The following is a 16,994-nucleotide window of genomic DNA, read 5'->3' on the forward strand; positions in this document are numbered from 1 at the left end:
TAGGACAGAGATGAGGAGAAACTTCTTCACCCAGAGAATGGTGGCTGTGTGGAATGCTCTGCCCCAGAGGGCAGTGGAGGCCCAGTCTCTGGATTCATTTAAGAAAGAGTTGGATAGAGCTCTCAAAGATAGTGGAATCAAGGGTTATGGAGATAAGGCAGGAACAGGATATTGATTAAGGATGATCAGCCGTGATCATATTGAATGGTGGTGCAGGCTCGAAGGGCAGAATGGCCTACTCCTGCACCTATTATCTATTGTCTATTGGACAAATATGTCAATTTGCACGCAATGTCCTGTTAGGTGGGATGTGCATAATTGGATGTTTCTATTATTTTAACTTTGAATACTACCTTTGCCAACAGCCTTTTCAAAATCTATTCAGAGATGATGTAGCATTTTTATATAATACAGCTTGATGTAAGAAATAACTTGCACTTATAAAGTAATTTTACAGTATAAATGAACTCAAAAAATATTACTATATGTACTTACTGTCCTCTGCATCTTTCCTTTCATCAAATCTAGACGCATTGGACATTCTCCTCATTTATCACCTTTTTATATAACATGAAAGTGATGATGCTTCTAATCTTGCTCAGTTTATACTTTCAGCTGTGATCAAAACAATACCAAGCCTGACACCCATAATAAATGTTACTTACTTTGTAACTGTGGAGACCATGCATCTGCCAGCAATTGAATTTGATCTGCACCCTTCAGTACGGTTTTTGCCCACCCATATGCTCAAAGTGTGAGCTGATAATGAAACAGTGAAGAAAATCGTACCTGATATGGTAGGAAGATCCTATGAGGAAAGGCTGAGGCACTTGGGGTTGTTTTCATTGGAGAAAAGAAGGTTTAGGGGTGACTTGATAGAGGTGTACAAGATGATTAGGGGGTTAGATAGGGTTGACAGTGAGAACCTTTTTCCACGTATGAAGTCAGCTATTACAAGGGGGCATAGCTTTAAATTAAGGGGGGGTAGATATAGGACTGATGTTAGGGGTAGGTTCTTCACTCAGCGAGTCGTAAGTTCATGGAATGCCCTGCCAGTAGCAGTGGTGGACTCTCCCTCTTTATGGGTATTTAAGCGGGCATTGGATAGGTATATGGAGGATAGTGGGTTCGTGTAGGTTTGGGGGCTTTGATCGGTGCAACATCGAGGGCCGAAGGGCCTGTACTGCGCTGTATTCTTCTATGTTCTATGTAAAACAGGACAAGTAACAGAGTATTCCTTTGACCAGTTCGATTTAGAGATACTGGAGGAACGAGAATGGATTAAAGAGTGGGAGAGGGGTGATACATTCAACGTCAAATCAGTGGAGAAAGGGAGGAAAAGGAAAATTTGATTAAGAGACAAAAAGAAAAATGTTACATTTAAACAATGAAATTTAAAAAATCTCCTTAAGATCAAAACCTGAAGGAATGAGGCACTGCAGTAGCAATTGAATTTCAATACGAGAGAGGCGAATTGGCAGATAATGAAACTTACACCTAGAATGATAAACTTTAAACTTTCAATGACCATCCCCAAAACAGCAAAAGTTGGGAGGCCAAGGGTAAAGTTCTATTTATGCAAAAGCTATGATGAAACAGCTTAACTTGGGTCACAGATTTTTGATGTCTATTTTTAACTGTTGCATCGGCTCCTTTCTCCCTTACATAACAGCAGCAGTATTAGCCTCATTGCTGTTTTGTCAGCAAATTCTGATCTATGCTTTTTCTCCTACTCTTTTTTAATTTTGACATTCATCTTTTGGGTCTTGTTCTTTCGGCTAAGGTGTTGGAGCTACAGGGAGTGAACCAAGAACAGCATGTTCGCACTGACAGTGTATATGGCTACACATCACTTGCTGCTTGCAAATTTGATAAAAACTTGTTGAAATTATTCTTTGCATAGTAAAATTTCAAAAAATGTCTGAGAGGCTCTATGAATATCTTGCCTTCTTGAAGAAAGATTTCTTGTTTTACTCTCTTTTTTGAGATGTAAATATAATGTAAATATTACAAACCTTGCACTTTTTGTTCTTCCATGGGATTACTGACCAGGCCTTCATTTGTTTCCTATTTCTAATTGCCTCTGAGAAGGTGGGGTGTGAACCATCTTAAACCACTGCAATCCACCCGATATAGGTGCACCTATAGTGCATTTCACTCCTCCTTTTCTCTTTATTGTTTTATGGGATATAGATATCATTTGTAAGGTCAGTATTTTTTGTTTTATCTGATTGTCTTATTAGACCATTTAAGAGGACAGCTAAAAATGATGCACAGCGCTGTGGGTTTGGAGTCACATTTAAGCCAGGCCACACAAGGATGGCAGATTTTCTGGTTGTGTTTTTAAACAATAATTAATTAACATTTTCATGGTCAACATTATTGAGACTAACTTTCAATTCCATATTATTATTGAAGTTAAATTCTGCCAGCAGTTTTGGGATTTGAACCATACCCCTGCAAACATTTGGATTATTTGTCCAATGATATCACCAACTCAGCTACCAACTCCTGTGATTACAAGCTGGTAGAATTCAAACTAGTAACCTCTGTCCCTTAAAAATCTAGTTAAGGAAGATTTGTGGATTTGTGCCAAAAATCAACCATGTGGAGGTCAGTTCAGAAGTTGCTAGCTGGTCCTATTGACATTTTGATCCTTTGTGTTATCAAGCTGAGTCATTGTTGGTCTCTCTCTGTTGTAGGTTGGCAGAAGTTCATATGGAGTTGGATGATACTCAGAACAAATCTGCTGCAACATTCCTAGCAACAGAGGATGAAATAATCCAACTGAGGGCAGAGTAAGTTTGAAGTCCTTAAATTAATCTTGGCTATCTTCTTACATCCAAATGTATGTTATGTTGAAATATAGAGGGTCAACTATAGATTCATATGGGTAGTTCAGATCCTGTTCAATACCAACTTCAGGTTGATATAATCCTTTTGTGAACCATGCTGAGAAGGAATGAAGACCTTTTTATCCTTTGTCTTCACCTTTCTTCAAACATTGCAACACCCGCATGCAAATAGAGTCATACAGTACTGAAACAGACCCTTTGGTCCAACTGGTCCTTGCCAACCATAATCCTAAAACTAAACTAGTCCCACCTGTCTGCACTTGCTTGATAACCCTCCAAACATTTCTTATTCATGTACTTATCGAAATGTCTTTTAAATATTGTAACTGTAACCAGATCCACCACTTCCTCTGGATGTTCATTCCACACAAGAACCTGTGCAAAAAAGGTTGCTCCTCTTTGATTTTTATAAATCTTACTACTCTCACCTTAAAAATATGCCCCCTAGTCTTGAAATCTCTTGTCCTAGGGAAAAGACATCCACCATTCTCCTTATCTACACTCTTCATTATTTTATCAACCTCCATAATGTCACTTTTCAACTTCCTTTGCTCCAGTGAAAAAAAAATCTAGCTTCTCCTTACAACTCAAACCCTCCATTCCTGGCAACATCCTGGTAAATCTCTTCTGACACTCCTCCAGCTTAATAATATCCTTCCTGTAACAAAGTTAAAAATCACAACACCGGGTTATAGTCCAACAGGTTTATTTGGAAGTACTAGCTTTCAGAGTTCTGCTGCTTCATTAGGTAGCTGTGGAGCAGGATCATAAGACACCAAATTTATAGCAAAAGATCACAGTGTCATTCATGCTACTGATATGATTTATTGTTCAATATATCATATCAGTTGCATGCATGACACTGTGATCTTAACCACTCTATCTATATGTGATGCAAACTTCAAAGAATTATGTACCTGATCCACTAGGTGTCTATGAATAGTTCTTGTTTTTGGTTCGGAATGCTTATTGTGAAACAGAAATTTTAGCTCATGAACAAAAACTGAATTTATGGCAAATGGGGAAACAGTTACAGGGAGGGAGGACTTTGCTCTACCCTGATCATAAAGCACATATCTTTGCCAAAGTATCTTACTCACTCTCGATCAAGCTGCTATGATGGATGGATTTCCTGTATGGCATTAGAGTTTATGTTTTGTACATCAATGTTGTCATCAAATGGCAATTAATGTGGAAGTACAGACTGTACTAAAGTTTAGATTAGATTAGATTCACTACAGTGTGGAAACAGGCCCTTTGGCCCAACAAGTCCACACCGACCCTCCAAAGAACAACCCAGCCAGACCCATACCGCTACATTCACCCCTGACTAATGCACCTAATACTACGGGCAATTTAGCAAGGCCAATTCACCTAACCTGCACATCTTTGGACTGTGGGAGGAAACCAGAGCACCCGGAGGAAACCCACGCAGACATGGAATTTTGGATAAAATCATAGAATCTTTTGAATGCAGATAGAGACCATTTGTCTCATGGAATCTGCATCAACTCACCAAAGAGCATACCACCCAGACCCAGCCCTGTTCAACTATCCCCGTACCCTACATCTCCAATGGCTAATCCACATAACCTGAACATCTTTAGGCTGTAGGAGGAAATCAGAGCACCCGGAAGATATCCATGCAGACATTGGGAGAACGTGCAAACTCTATATAGACAATTGTAAGGTTTGTGAAGGTTTGTAGCTCAGGTTGAGGTTTAGGGTGTAGGTTTGCTCGCTGAGCTGTAGGTTTGATATCCAGATGTTTCATTACCTGGCTAGGTAACATCATCAGTGGCGACCTCCAAGTGAAGCAAAGCTGTTGTCTCCTGCTTTCTATTTATATGTTTGTCCTGGATGGGATTCCTGGGGTTTGTGGTGATGTCATTTCCTGTTCGTTTTCTGAGGGGTTGATAGATGGTATCTAGATCTATGTGTTTGTTTATGGCGTTGTGGTTGGAGTGCCAGGCCTCTAGGAATTCTCTGGCATGTCATTGCTTAGTCTGTCCCAGGATAGATGTGTTGTCCCAGTCGAATTGGTGGTTTATTTCATCCGTGTGTAGGGCTATGAGGGAGAGAGGGTCATGTCTTTTTGTGGCTAGCTGGTGTTCGTGTATCCTGGTGGCTAACTTTCTTCCTATTTGTCCTATGTAGTGTTTGTGGCAGTCCTTGTGTGGAATTTTGTAGATGACATTGGTTTTGTCCATGGGTTGTACTGGGTCTTTTAAGTTTGTTAGTTTTTGTTTGAGAATGTTGCTGGGTTTGTGTGCTACTAGGATTCCAAGGGGACTTAGTAGTCTGACTGTCATTTCTGAAACTTCTTTGATGTATGGTAAGGTGGTTAGGGTTTCTGGCTGTGTTTGGTCTGCTTGTAGTGGTTTGTTCTTGAGGAATCTGCGGACTGTATTTTTTGAGTATCCATTCTTCTTGAATACGTTGTATAGGTGGTTCTCCTCTGTTTTCCGAAGTTCGTCTGTGCTGCAGTGTGTGGTGGCTCGTTGGAATAGTGATCTGATACAGCTTCGTTTGTGTGTGTTGGGATGATTGCTGGGTAGTTAAGTATTTGGTCAGTGTTTGTCAGTTTTCTGTATACGCAGGTTTGTAATTCTCCCTTGTCCTTTCTTTCGACTGTGACGTCCAGGAATGCGAGTTTGTTGTCAATTTCTTCCTCCTTGGTGAACTTTATGCCTGTGAGGGTGTTGTTGATGATGTTAAATGTCTCTTCTATCTTGTTTCGTTTTGCGATGACAAAGGTGTCATCTACGTAGTGGACCCAGATTTTTGGTTTGATGGTTGGTAGGGCTGTTTGTTCTAGTCTTTGCATTACTGCTTCTGCTATGAATCCTGATAGCGGAGATCCCATGGGGGTGCCGTTGGTTTGTTTGTAGATTATGTTGTTGAAGGTGAAGTGGGTGGTGAGGCACAGGTCCACGAGCTTCATGATGTTTTCGTTGGTAATGTGATTGATGGTGGTTAGGGTGTGTGTGTGATGGTCTCTTCTAAAAGTGTGGTAAGTGTTTCCTTTGCCAGGTCAATGTTGATGGAGGTGAACAGTGCTGTTACGTCGAATGAGATCATTGTTTCATCTTCCTCTATTTTGGTGTTTTTGATGATTTTTAGGAATTCCTGGGTGGAGTGGATGGAGTGCTGTGACTCTTCTACTAGGTATTTCAGTCTTGCGTGTAGTTCTTTGGCCAGTCTGTAGGTTGGTGTTCCGGGTAGTGAGACTATGGGTCTGAGGGGGGCTCCTGGTTTATGGATTTTTGGTAGTCTGTAGAATCGTGGGGTGTTGGTCCCATCTGGTTGCATTTTCTGGAATTCCATCTCGTTTAATTGGCTGGAATTGTGTAATCTTCTTAGGAGATATGTAATTTTGTTTCCTCGTTGTGGGGTCAAGTCTAGCACCATCTGTTGGTAGGTGTTGGTGTCTGCGAGTAGTGCATTGGCTTTCTTGATGTAGTCCCTTTTGTTCAGGATGACTGTGAGCTGACCCCTTGTCTACAGGTAATATAGCGATGTTTTTGTCTTTTTTGAGGTTTTCTAGGGCTTTCTTTTCTTGTGTGTTCAGTTTGTTTCCTTCCCTCTTTCGGCTCAGAGTAGGTGCAACTGTCTGTCTGGAGGTAAAAACAATGACTGCAGATGCAGATGCTGTCTGTCTGATCGTTAGCTGTGTTTCTTCCGTGAGATTGTTGTCCTTCAATGTGGTTTCTAATGTCGCTAGGAAATCCTTCTTGTCAGCGTCTTGGTAAGTGAAATTTAGTCCTTTTACTAGTACTGCTTTTTCTGTGTCTGATAGGGTCCGGTCTGATAAGTTCTTTATCTTTGTCCCTGTGTTATCAGTTTTGTCTTTGTTTGTGAGTTTGTCAAGTTTTTTTCTTCAGGTCCCGATTTTTCTTTATCTGTGTTTGTCGTTGTTTGGTGTTTATGGCTCGTTCTACCGCGTCTGTCCATTCTTGATTTGTTGCTTGTTTGAATAATGGCTTTTGGCGTGCAATTTTCCCATTGTATTTTTGGAGTCTGTGGTAAGTGTCATCGATTAGTTCTCGGAGCATTCTGCGGCCGTTTCGTTCTGTAAACTTCTGGCTTGAGGTGTTTTTATCAGAGGTTTGTATTGGAGACATTTTGGCGATCATGACAAGCAGACCAAACACAGCCAAAAACCCTAACCACCTTACCATATATCAAAGAAGTTTCAGAAATGACAGCCAGACTACTAAGACCCCTCGGAATCCTAGGAGCACACAAACCCACCAACACTCTCAAACAAAAACTAACAAACTTAAAAGACCCAGTACAACCCATGGACAAAACCAACGTCATCTGGATGAAACGTCTGGATATCAAACCAACAGCTCAGCGAGCAAACCTACACCCTAAACATAGACAGTTGCCCAGGGCTGAAATTAAACCCAGATCCCTGGTGCTGTGAGTCAGCAGTTCTAACCACTCTGCCATCAGGTCTACCTGGATGACAAATGATTTGGAGATGCCGGTGTTGGACAGGGGTGTACAAAGTTAAAAATCACACAACACCAGGCTAAAGTCCAACAGGTTTATTTGGAAGCACACGAGCTTTTGGAGCCCTGCTCTTTCATCAGGTGGTTGTGGAATTTAAAGCAAAAGTTTAGAGTGTGATGTAACTGAAATTATATATTGAAAAAGACCTGGATTGTTTGTTAAGTCTCTAATTTTTTAGAATGACCATGTTGGTTTCAGTTCCTTCATATGTAAATCACAAAACATTTTTAAAGTTACATTCTCGTGAACTTTAACAATTGGTGTCATGTCAGCCTAGATAATGTATTTAAGGTGTGAGCTGCTCTGTGTGTGCGCCCTCTGCAAGTTACTTCCAGAATTACATTTTACTTTGCTGAAAAACTGCATGAATCCATGTAAGATTCTGTAAATCCGCTTTTTTAGATTAGAAACAGTCTGCCCATTGTGGCATAGACAGTCTCACCCAGGGCACCTCACACCTTAAATGCATTATCTGGGCCGACATGACACCAATTGTTAAAGTTCACTTGAGAATGTCACTTTAAAAAATGTTTTGTGATTTACATATGAAAGAATTGAAACCAACATGGTCATTCTAAAAGATGAGAGACCTGACAAACAATCCAGGTCTTTTTTAATATATAATTTCAGTTACATCACACTCTAAACTTTTGGAACAAACTCTGTGTCTTACGACCTTATACTCCACAATCACCTGATGAAGGAGCAGTGCTCTGAAACTAGTATGCTCCCATATCAAAGGGCTGGTGCTTGCTAAGTTTGGGTTACAGCAAAAAAAGTGGCTGCCACTAAATGTCCATGTTTCCATTTGTTGTAACCCACTATTCAGCAGAGTCTGGCATGTTATGATCAAGAAAGTGGTGACAGTACACTTAAATGTTATGAATTGTGCTGCGCACTTTAGCACTTGAGAGGAGCTCTTGATTTTTGTTGCTCACCTAATGGGGGCTCAAAGCCATACTGGTTAGTTAACCAACTCCTTAGTATCCTCTTTGCTAGTGAAAGTAAATAAGTTCTCTATATAGTTGAGTTTGCTTCAAGATGGCACGTCTGATGATGGAAGATTGCAATTGACTCCTTCATACCAAGCCTTGTGATCCAAAAGCAGTGTCCTATTTGTGACTGATTAGCCAGCGCAGCTTATTCAGGACCTTGAAATTGACATGTCACCAGGGCGAGAATTCTTTCCACTGGATTTCAGAGACTTTTGCAACCAGTGCTTTTATAAAAACCAAATGTTGCAGATGCTGGACATCTGAAATAAAATCAGGAAATGATGGAATTACTCACCAAGCCAGGCAACATCTGTCAGGTCTGTCACTGATTACTGGAAATATCAGTTCAGTTCTGTTAATAAATATTAGGCACCCTAGCCCTCACACCACATCCTCCATTATCTACCAGGCACTCTCCACACTTACTCAAGCAGTATTACTATGTCCAATACCCAAATGTGCTATAAAAGTACTGGAAGTCTTTAGAACTCTCTAAAATTGACAAAAAAGAGAAGCATTCATTCAAAACCTTCCTTGGGGCAGAACAAGGCTTAATACTAATAAATACACAGAGAACTATCAAAATAAACAAACAAGCATTTTTAAAACCACTTCAAAAAACATAATTTTCTCAGCAGCTTTTAAAACTCTCCATTAAATGTAGGATGTCCTTTGTAGTTTTGCCAAATAACCCCTACAGAGCTGAATCTATTTGCTGGTTTTGGAGCTCAGACAAACATTCCATAATGGAATTTCATCTCACAGCTGTGTCAGATTAATCCCTTTGACAACTTTCAACAGAATGAACAAACAGCCACCTGACTCTACATAATAGGAGTTATCATTTCTTAAGAGGGAGCTTGAAAGAATATTTGTTTGCTTTGACAGTACTTTGTATGTATTATTATAGGGCCTATGAATTTTGCCATTGGTGGCATATGAAGAATTTTTCAAAGGTTCAGCAGATCTTTGAACTTTAAACAATAGATAAGTGAAAGCATTGTGTCCAAATGTTATATTGCAGTCAGATTCTCAATACTGTTGAATATATGGAATCTTTAACATTCAATAAAATACTCTAATGCTCCTGCACTTTTACATAATTCGGGTCAACTTAATGGTTGCTTAATTTTCAAGCTAAAAGCCAATGATTAATCACTACATTAAAACCTCATTTAAGTTTTCATCAGCATTTAATTATTAAAGTTGGGAAGAGCTTTTAAATTCAACTGGCAAAAAGTGCTCTGCTTCAGCTTGGAGCCCTAAGGTAAATGACTACAGAGGTAGTGGATGTATTAGTTATAATCTTTAACAATCCCTCAAATTCTGGAAATATCCCAACAGAATGGAAAATTCTAAATTTAACACTAGACTTCAAAAAAGGAGGAAGAATTTGGGAAACTATATGATAATTAATCTCATGTCTATGATTAGGCAAATGTTAGAATCAATTATTAAGGATATAGTAAAACAATCTTTTGAAATTGTAATTTATTCAGGGAGAACTAGCATAAATTTGTGGAAGAGAATTGATGTTTGACAAAGTTATGAGAGTTCTTTGAGGTTGTAACAAGCAGGGTGGATAAAAGGAAACCAGTAGATGTTTGATTTGATTTATTGATTGGATTTATTGTTGTCACATGTACCTAAGTACAGTGAAAAGTTTTATTTTGCAAGCAGTACAGTCAGATCATGACAAACAAGGACATACAGATCATAGGGTGCTTAGACAGAGCAAGGTGTACGAGGTTACAACTGTGCAGGATGTGCACAAAAGTAAGGTCAAATTAGATTTAAAATTATAGAGGTCCATTTAGTAGTCTCATAACAGCAAGGAAGAAGCTGTCCTTGAACCTGTTTGTGCGTGTGTTCAAGCTTTTGTATCTTCTGCCTAATGGAAGAGGTTGGAAGAGAGTATTATCAGGTTGGGAGGCATCTTTGACAATGTTGGCAGCCTACCCATGGCAAGGAGAAGTGTAAATAGTGTCCCATGGATGGAGGGCTTGTTTCCATGATGGTCTGGGCTGTGCGCACAACCTTCTGTAGTCTCTTAAGGTCCTGGGCAGAGCAGTTGCCGTACCAGGCCATTATACATCCAGATAGAAAGCTTTCTATAGTGCAGCTGTAAAAGTTGTGAGGGTCTTTATGGACATGCTGAATTTCCTTAGCCTCCTGAGCAAGAAGAGGCTTTGTTATGCCTTCTTACCATCCATTCTATGAGAGAGGTCCAGAACAGATTATTGGTTATCATCACTCCTAGGAGCTTGACGCTTTCGGCCCTCTCTGCCTCAGCTCCATTGATGTCAATAAGAATGTGTCCTCCTCCTTTCTTCCTGAAGCCAATGATCAAGTTTTCTTTTGTTGTGCTGACATTGAGAGAGAGATTGTTATCTTTGCATCACAACATCAAGCATCCTATCTACTTCCAGTATTCTGACTCATCATTGTTTGATATCCAGCCTATAACAGTGGTGGTGTCAGCAAACTTGTAGATGGCGTTCATATGAAATTTGGCTACACAGCTGTGAGTGTACAGGGAGTACATTGGGGGCTGAATACGCATCCTTGCAGGGTGCCAGTATTGAGCATTATTGGGGAGGAGGTGCTGCAGAGCCAAGACCTAGGTCTCAGAGTTTTGAGATTAATTTGGTCGGGATTATAGTGTTGAAGACGGAGCTGTAGTCAATAAGTAGGAGCCTGACATAGGTGTCCTTGCTATCCAGGTGTTCTAAGGATGAGCGTAGGGCTAGGGAAATGGCATCCACTGTGGACCTGTTTCGCCAGCAAATAGCCAGGAATCGAGACAGGCTGGGATATGATGTAGCCCATGACTAACCTCTCAAAGTACTTCATGATTAAGGAAGTCAGAGCCAATGGGTGGTAGTCACTGGGGCATGTTGCATGTAGTACCTTTGGTACTGGGATGATGGTGGTCTTCTTGAAACAGGTGGAGACTTCAGATTGTAGCAAGGAGAGGTTAAAGTTGTCAGCGCATACTTCCCCCAGCTGGTCCGTACAGGATCTGAGTACATGGCCGGGGACTCTGTCTGTGGCAGTCACCTTCTTTGAGTTTACTCTCAAGAAGGCCAATCTGATGTCTGCAGCGGTGATTGAGGGTATAGGTGCGTCCAGAGCTGTTGGGACAGGTGACACCGCGCCACTAGCATTCTGCTTGAACCGAGCAAAGAAAGCATGGCAGACATCAGGGAGGGATGTGTGTTTGTCCACTGTTTTGTTTTGCTTCGCTTCATTTTGTAACCCGTTATGTCGCGTAGGCCTTGCCACAGGCGGCAGCGCATTTGGATTTCCAAAATGTGTTCAGTAGGTGCTAAGGAAAAGGTTATTGAACATGCAAAGAGTTCATGGTCTCAAAATGAAAATGAGCTTGTATACAGGATTAGCTTACCAACATGAAACAGAATCAGATAAATGGCTCATTTTCGGTTTGGCGGACTGTTAGCAATGAGTGCAGTCGGGTCAGTGATAAGATCTTGACTATTTACAATATATGTTCATGAAGGTTCAGAAAAGGTTTACCAGAATGTTGTGGGGAATGGAGGGTTGGGTTTAAAAAATAGGCTGGGACATTTTCACTGGAGCCTTGGAGGTTGAGGGGTGACCTTATAGAGGTTTATAAAATCACGAGGGGCAAATATAAGGTGAACAGCAAATGTCTTTTCCCTAGGGTGGGAGTCAAAACTAGGGGGCATATTTATAAGGTGAGAGGAGAAAGTTTTAAAAAGGACATGGGGAACAACGTTTTACACAGTGGTTTGTGTGTGGAATGAACTGCCTGAGGATGTTCAGGGAGGCATGGTGGCTCGGTGGTTAGCACTGCTGCCTCACAGTGCCAGGGACCTGGCATCGATTCCACCCTCGTGAGACTGTCTATGTGGAGTTTGCACATTCTGCGTGGGTTTTCTCCACGTGCTTCGGTTTCCTCCCACAGTGCAAAAGATGTGCAGGTTAGGTGGATTGGCCAGGCTAAATTGCCCACGGTGTCCAGGGATGTGCAGGCTAGGTGGATTAGCCATGGGAAATGTGGGGTTACAGGGTAGGGTTTGGAATGCGGTTCAGAGGGTTGGTGTGGAGTTAATGGAGTAAATGGTTTGCTTTCACACTGTAAGGATTCTGTGAAGTGGTAAATGCAGGTACAGTTATAATGTTTAAAAGACATTTGGGTAAGTATCTGAAAAGGCGAGGTTTGGAGGAATATGGGCCAAAGGCAGACAAGTGGGACTAGTCTCATTTGGGAACATGGTCAGCATGGACTAGCTGTATGACTCTATGACTTTGACAGAGGGCCTACATATATTGCAGCTAAATTTTCTAACAGGAATATGTGTAGGTTATTTGGCCCATCAAGGCTACTCTGCAGTTCAGTAAGACCAATGCTGATCTTAGCTCCACATTCCTATCAGCATCCACCAAAGTCCCTATCCATCTTGTAATGAATAAAGTCAATAACTCTGCTTCCACTGCTCCTGCGAAGAGAGTTCCACAGATGAACATCCGTTTGAGAGAAAAGTTTTCTCCTCATCTTTGTATTTAAAGGGAATTGCTATTTTAAAACTGTGCCCCCTAATTCTAGTCTCTCCCAATAAGAGAAAATATTCTCTTGGTATCCAACCTATCAAGTCCACTATGACACTTTGATCTTTTACTATAAATTCTATGTCCTATGATCCTGCCCCATTAGCTACCTAACAAAGGAGCAGTGCTCTGAAAGCTTGTACTTCCAAAATAAACCTGTTGGACTATAACCTGGTGTTGTGTGATTTTTAGCTTCAGTTTATAGGGCATTTGTGAGGCAGCACCTGGAATACTGTGTATAATGTGATCTCCTTTCCTACGGAAAGATATACCTGCATTGGAGGCAGTTAAAGGAAGGGACAATATGTTGCTTTCTGGGATAAAATGATTGTCTTGTGAGGAAAAGATGAGGGGTAGACCAATACTCATAGGAATCTCAAAGAAGCAGAGATGATCTTTTTGAAATATGACCTTACAGTGACACCTGATAGGTAGAGGGGAGGTTTCCTCTCATAGAAGAGTCTGGGATTAGGGGATACAGTTTAAATATAAAGGTTTGCCATTTAAAACAGAGATGATAAAGATTGTTTTTTTCATTCTGTATACCACATCCATGTCAACTTCTGCCACTGCCCCCCCTTTGCCACGCTGTGCCCATCTGTCATGGGCTGTCATAACCCATAGACCCACTCATCTTCTGGCTCTTCATAGTCCCCAGGCCTATGAAGTACCAGTGCACATATCCCAGCCCCCGCTTTTTGCCCCTCCTTCTTCATGTCAATTCACCTATTATCCAGCATGGCATTTTTCAGGAAGTAGTAAAGGAGTATTTTTTGGAGCTGCATTTATCTAGGCAAACGGGGAATAATCTGTCACATTCCTGACTTGTACCTTGCAGATGGTGGATAGGCTTTGTGGAGTTAGGAGTCGAGTTACTCAGCTACTGATCTACTCTTGTAGCTACACGACTTCTGAATAGCTCAGTTCAGTGGGGGTAACTCCTACATTTTGATAACTCTTGACAGTTGTTGACAAGTCTTGACAGATTGCACAGTTCCAAGGGGTTTATGCACCATTTTCATTAAATCTTCTTCACAATTAACAATCCCAAAGAGCACATGATCAAACTATCCCCCACTCTCAAAGCATCCTGGGGCCATCTGTTGAGATACCTCAACTCTCCAAAGGGGTAACCTAACTATTCAAAAGAAATGCACTGGGAACAGACCTGTTCTTCGTAACCTCCTGTGCGAGGAAATATGTCTTGAGGAAAATGAAATGGGGGCGTACAATTATAGATCTCTAATGCAAAATATACACTTTTACATTTCTATCATTTGCAGTATTTTGCTTTTAAGACCTTGACCATTTTCTTGTTATTCTCTGAAAGGCCATAACTGAATGCATATGAGCATTTGGCAGATTAAATTGACCCTATTATATGTAAATGTTACCATAAAATCCGATGAATTTTCCTGTGACTTTCTTTGTGTTTTAGAATAAGCCGTGTCCTGTATTCTCCAGGTTAAGAGCAGTTCGGGACCAAGTGAGATTTTATAAACAAAAGGTGGACGTACTGGACGACTATGAGCGACAGATCAGACAACTAAAAGATGAAGTTGCCTTCCTATCTGCAGAGAAATCCTTGCTGCAGGAAAGGTATAGTCACTTTGACCGTACCTACAGCCCCCAGACCTCATCTGACTTTAAAAGATTTTCTTCTTAGAGAAACATACTGTTTTGGTTTCCATGGAACACAAGGATACTTTTTGCAACAACTATTACACACGCAATTGAACTCACATATTTCATCAAGCAGGAACAGGTAATTTGAAGGAATTTGCTAGTCACCTCTCTTCTAAGATTACACATGCTGAGGACTAATTTCTTCCATGAGTTTAAATTTCTAAAATTGCCTATTGACAATGGAAACAAAATGAGCACAATGAATTTTTGCCGCTTTAAGTTTCGGACAGAAATACTACAGGTCAAAAGATACTCAAAAATATGCATCACAGCTGACTACGTAACCAGCACACACACACACACACACACACACACTTGTTAAATGTGTTCAAGAGTTTTTTTAATCAGCATATGAATGTTCCTGCTAGAGAAGAAGCAAAACCTGACCTTCTCCTGTATCATAAGGCAGGGCAAGTGACTGAAGTAATAGTAGGAAAACATTTTGGGTCTAGTGACCATAATTCTATTAGTTTGAAAATAGTTATGGAAAAGGATAAGCCTTCCATAAAAGTCGAAGTTTATAATTGAAGTAAGGCAACTGTTAATGATATGAGACAAGAGCTTTGAAAAGTAGACTATTCGCAGGTAAAAAGACATCTGCTAAATGGGAGGCTTTCAAAACTGTGATATATAGAGTTCACAGTTATTATGTTCCTTTTAGAGTGAAAGGTAAGGTTGGGAACAATGGATGAATAAAGATATTGAGATTCTAGTCAAGAATAAAGAAGAATAAAAAATTAGATATAGACAACTGCGTTCAAATGAACAGTATAAAGAGTGTAAGGGTACTCTTAAGAGGGAGATCAAGAAAGCAAAGGGGAGATTTGAGATAGCCTTGTCAGTTAAGGTTAAGGATAATCCAAAGAGATTCTACAAGTACATTAAGAGCAAGAGAGCATTAGAGAGAGAGAGAGAGAGAGAGAGAGAGTGTGTGTAGGGCCCCATCTTTGTGTTGAGTCTCAGGAGATGGGAGCAATATTAAATTAATATTTCATGTCAGTTTTTACTGTGGAGAAAGAAATGGAGGCTAGAAAACTCAGAGAAATAAATATTGACATTTTGAAAACAGTTTACAATACAGAAGAGGAAGTGCTGGAGATCTTAGAAAATATAAAGGGGATACCAGGACATTGTAAGAAGTTAGGGTAGAAATTGCGGGACCCTTGCAGAAATATTTATATTGCCTATAACTATGGGTGCTGGATGACTGGAGAGTGGCCAATGTTGTGCCTTTGTTTAAGAAGGGATATATTAAGAAGCCTGGGAACTATAGACCTGTGAGTCTAAATTCGGTGGTGGGTAAGTTGTTGGAGGTGATTCTGAAAGATAGGATTTATATACATTTCGATAGTCAGTATGGTTTTGTGGGAGGGAAGTAATGTCTCACAAACTTGATTCAATTTTTTGAGGAAGTAACCAAGGAGATTGATGAGGGAAGAGCAGGAGACATTGTTTACTTGGACTTTAGGAAAGCCTTTGACAAGGTTCTGCATGGTAGATTAATTAGTAAAGTTAACTCAGGGATTCAGTGTGAGCTTGCCAATCAAATACGTAATAGGCTTAACCTGGGAAGGCAGTGGCTTCGTGGTATTATTGTTGGACTGTTAATCCAGAGATCCAGGTAAAATTCTAGGGACCTCGGTTTGAATCCTGTCATGGCAAATGGTATAATTTGAATTCAGTAAAAATCTGGAATTAAGAGTCTAATGACCATGAACCCATAGTCAATTGTCAGAAAAACCCATCTAGTTTACTAATTTAGGGAAGGAAACTGCCATCCTCACCTACATGTGACTCCAGACTCTCAGCAGTGTGGTTGACTCTTAACTGCCTTCTGAGCAGTTAGGGATGGAGAATAAATGCTAGCCTAGCCAATGACGCAGTTACCCTGTGAATAAATTTAAAAACAATTAACAGCAGCAGACAGAGAGTGGTGGTGGAGGGTTGTTTTTTTGGATTGGAGGCCTGTTACCAGCAGTGTTCCACAGGGTTCAGTGCTGGGTCCATTTTTGTTTGTCATTTATATAAATAATTTAGATGAGAATATAAAAGATGTGGTTAGTAAATTTGCAGATGACACTAAATTTGGTGGTGTCATGGACAGTGAAGAACGTTATCCAAGATTACAGAGAAATCTTGATCAGTTGGGTCGATGGGCTAAAGAGTGGCAGATGTAGTTTAAATTGGATAAAGGAGCGATATTGCATTTTGGTAAAACAAATACAGGGCAGGACTCATATAATTAAAAGTAGGCCTTTGGTAGTGTAGCACAGAGAGACCTAGGGGTTCAGCTACATAATTCTTTGATGTTTGCATCACATATGGAAGGGTGGTTAAGAAGGCA

General features: G+C 40.5%; 1 protein-coding gene across 2 annotated transcripts in view; it reads left to right on the forward strand.

Moving 5' to 3' along the window:
• Positions 1-16,994, forward strand: part of spata18 (spermatogenesis associated 18) — a 77,665-nt gene that overhangs the window by 26,493 nt on the left and 34,178 nt on the right. Inside the window, exons 5-6 of one of the 2 annotated variants that reach the window (XM_072569162.1) lie at positions 2,703-2,798; positions 14,429-14,563. In XM_072569162.1, coding sequence (XP_072425263.1) covers positions 2,703-2,798; positions 14,429-14,563 — 231 coding nt within the window. The remainder of the gene's footprint in view (positions 1-2,702; positions 2,799-14,428; positions 14,564-16,994) is intronic. The other variant, XM_072569171.1, reaches the window with a different exon arrangement.

This window comes from Chiloscyllium punctatum, chromosome 1 (assembly GCF_047496795.1).
Source record: "Chiloscyllium punctatum isolate Juve2018m chromosome 1, sChiPun1.3, whole genome shotgun sequence".
Taxonomy (NCBI): domain Eukaryota; kingdom Metazoa; phylum Chordata; class Chondrichthyes; order Orectolobiformes; family Hemiscylliidae; genus Chiloscyllium; species Chiloscyllium punctatum.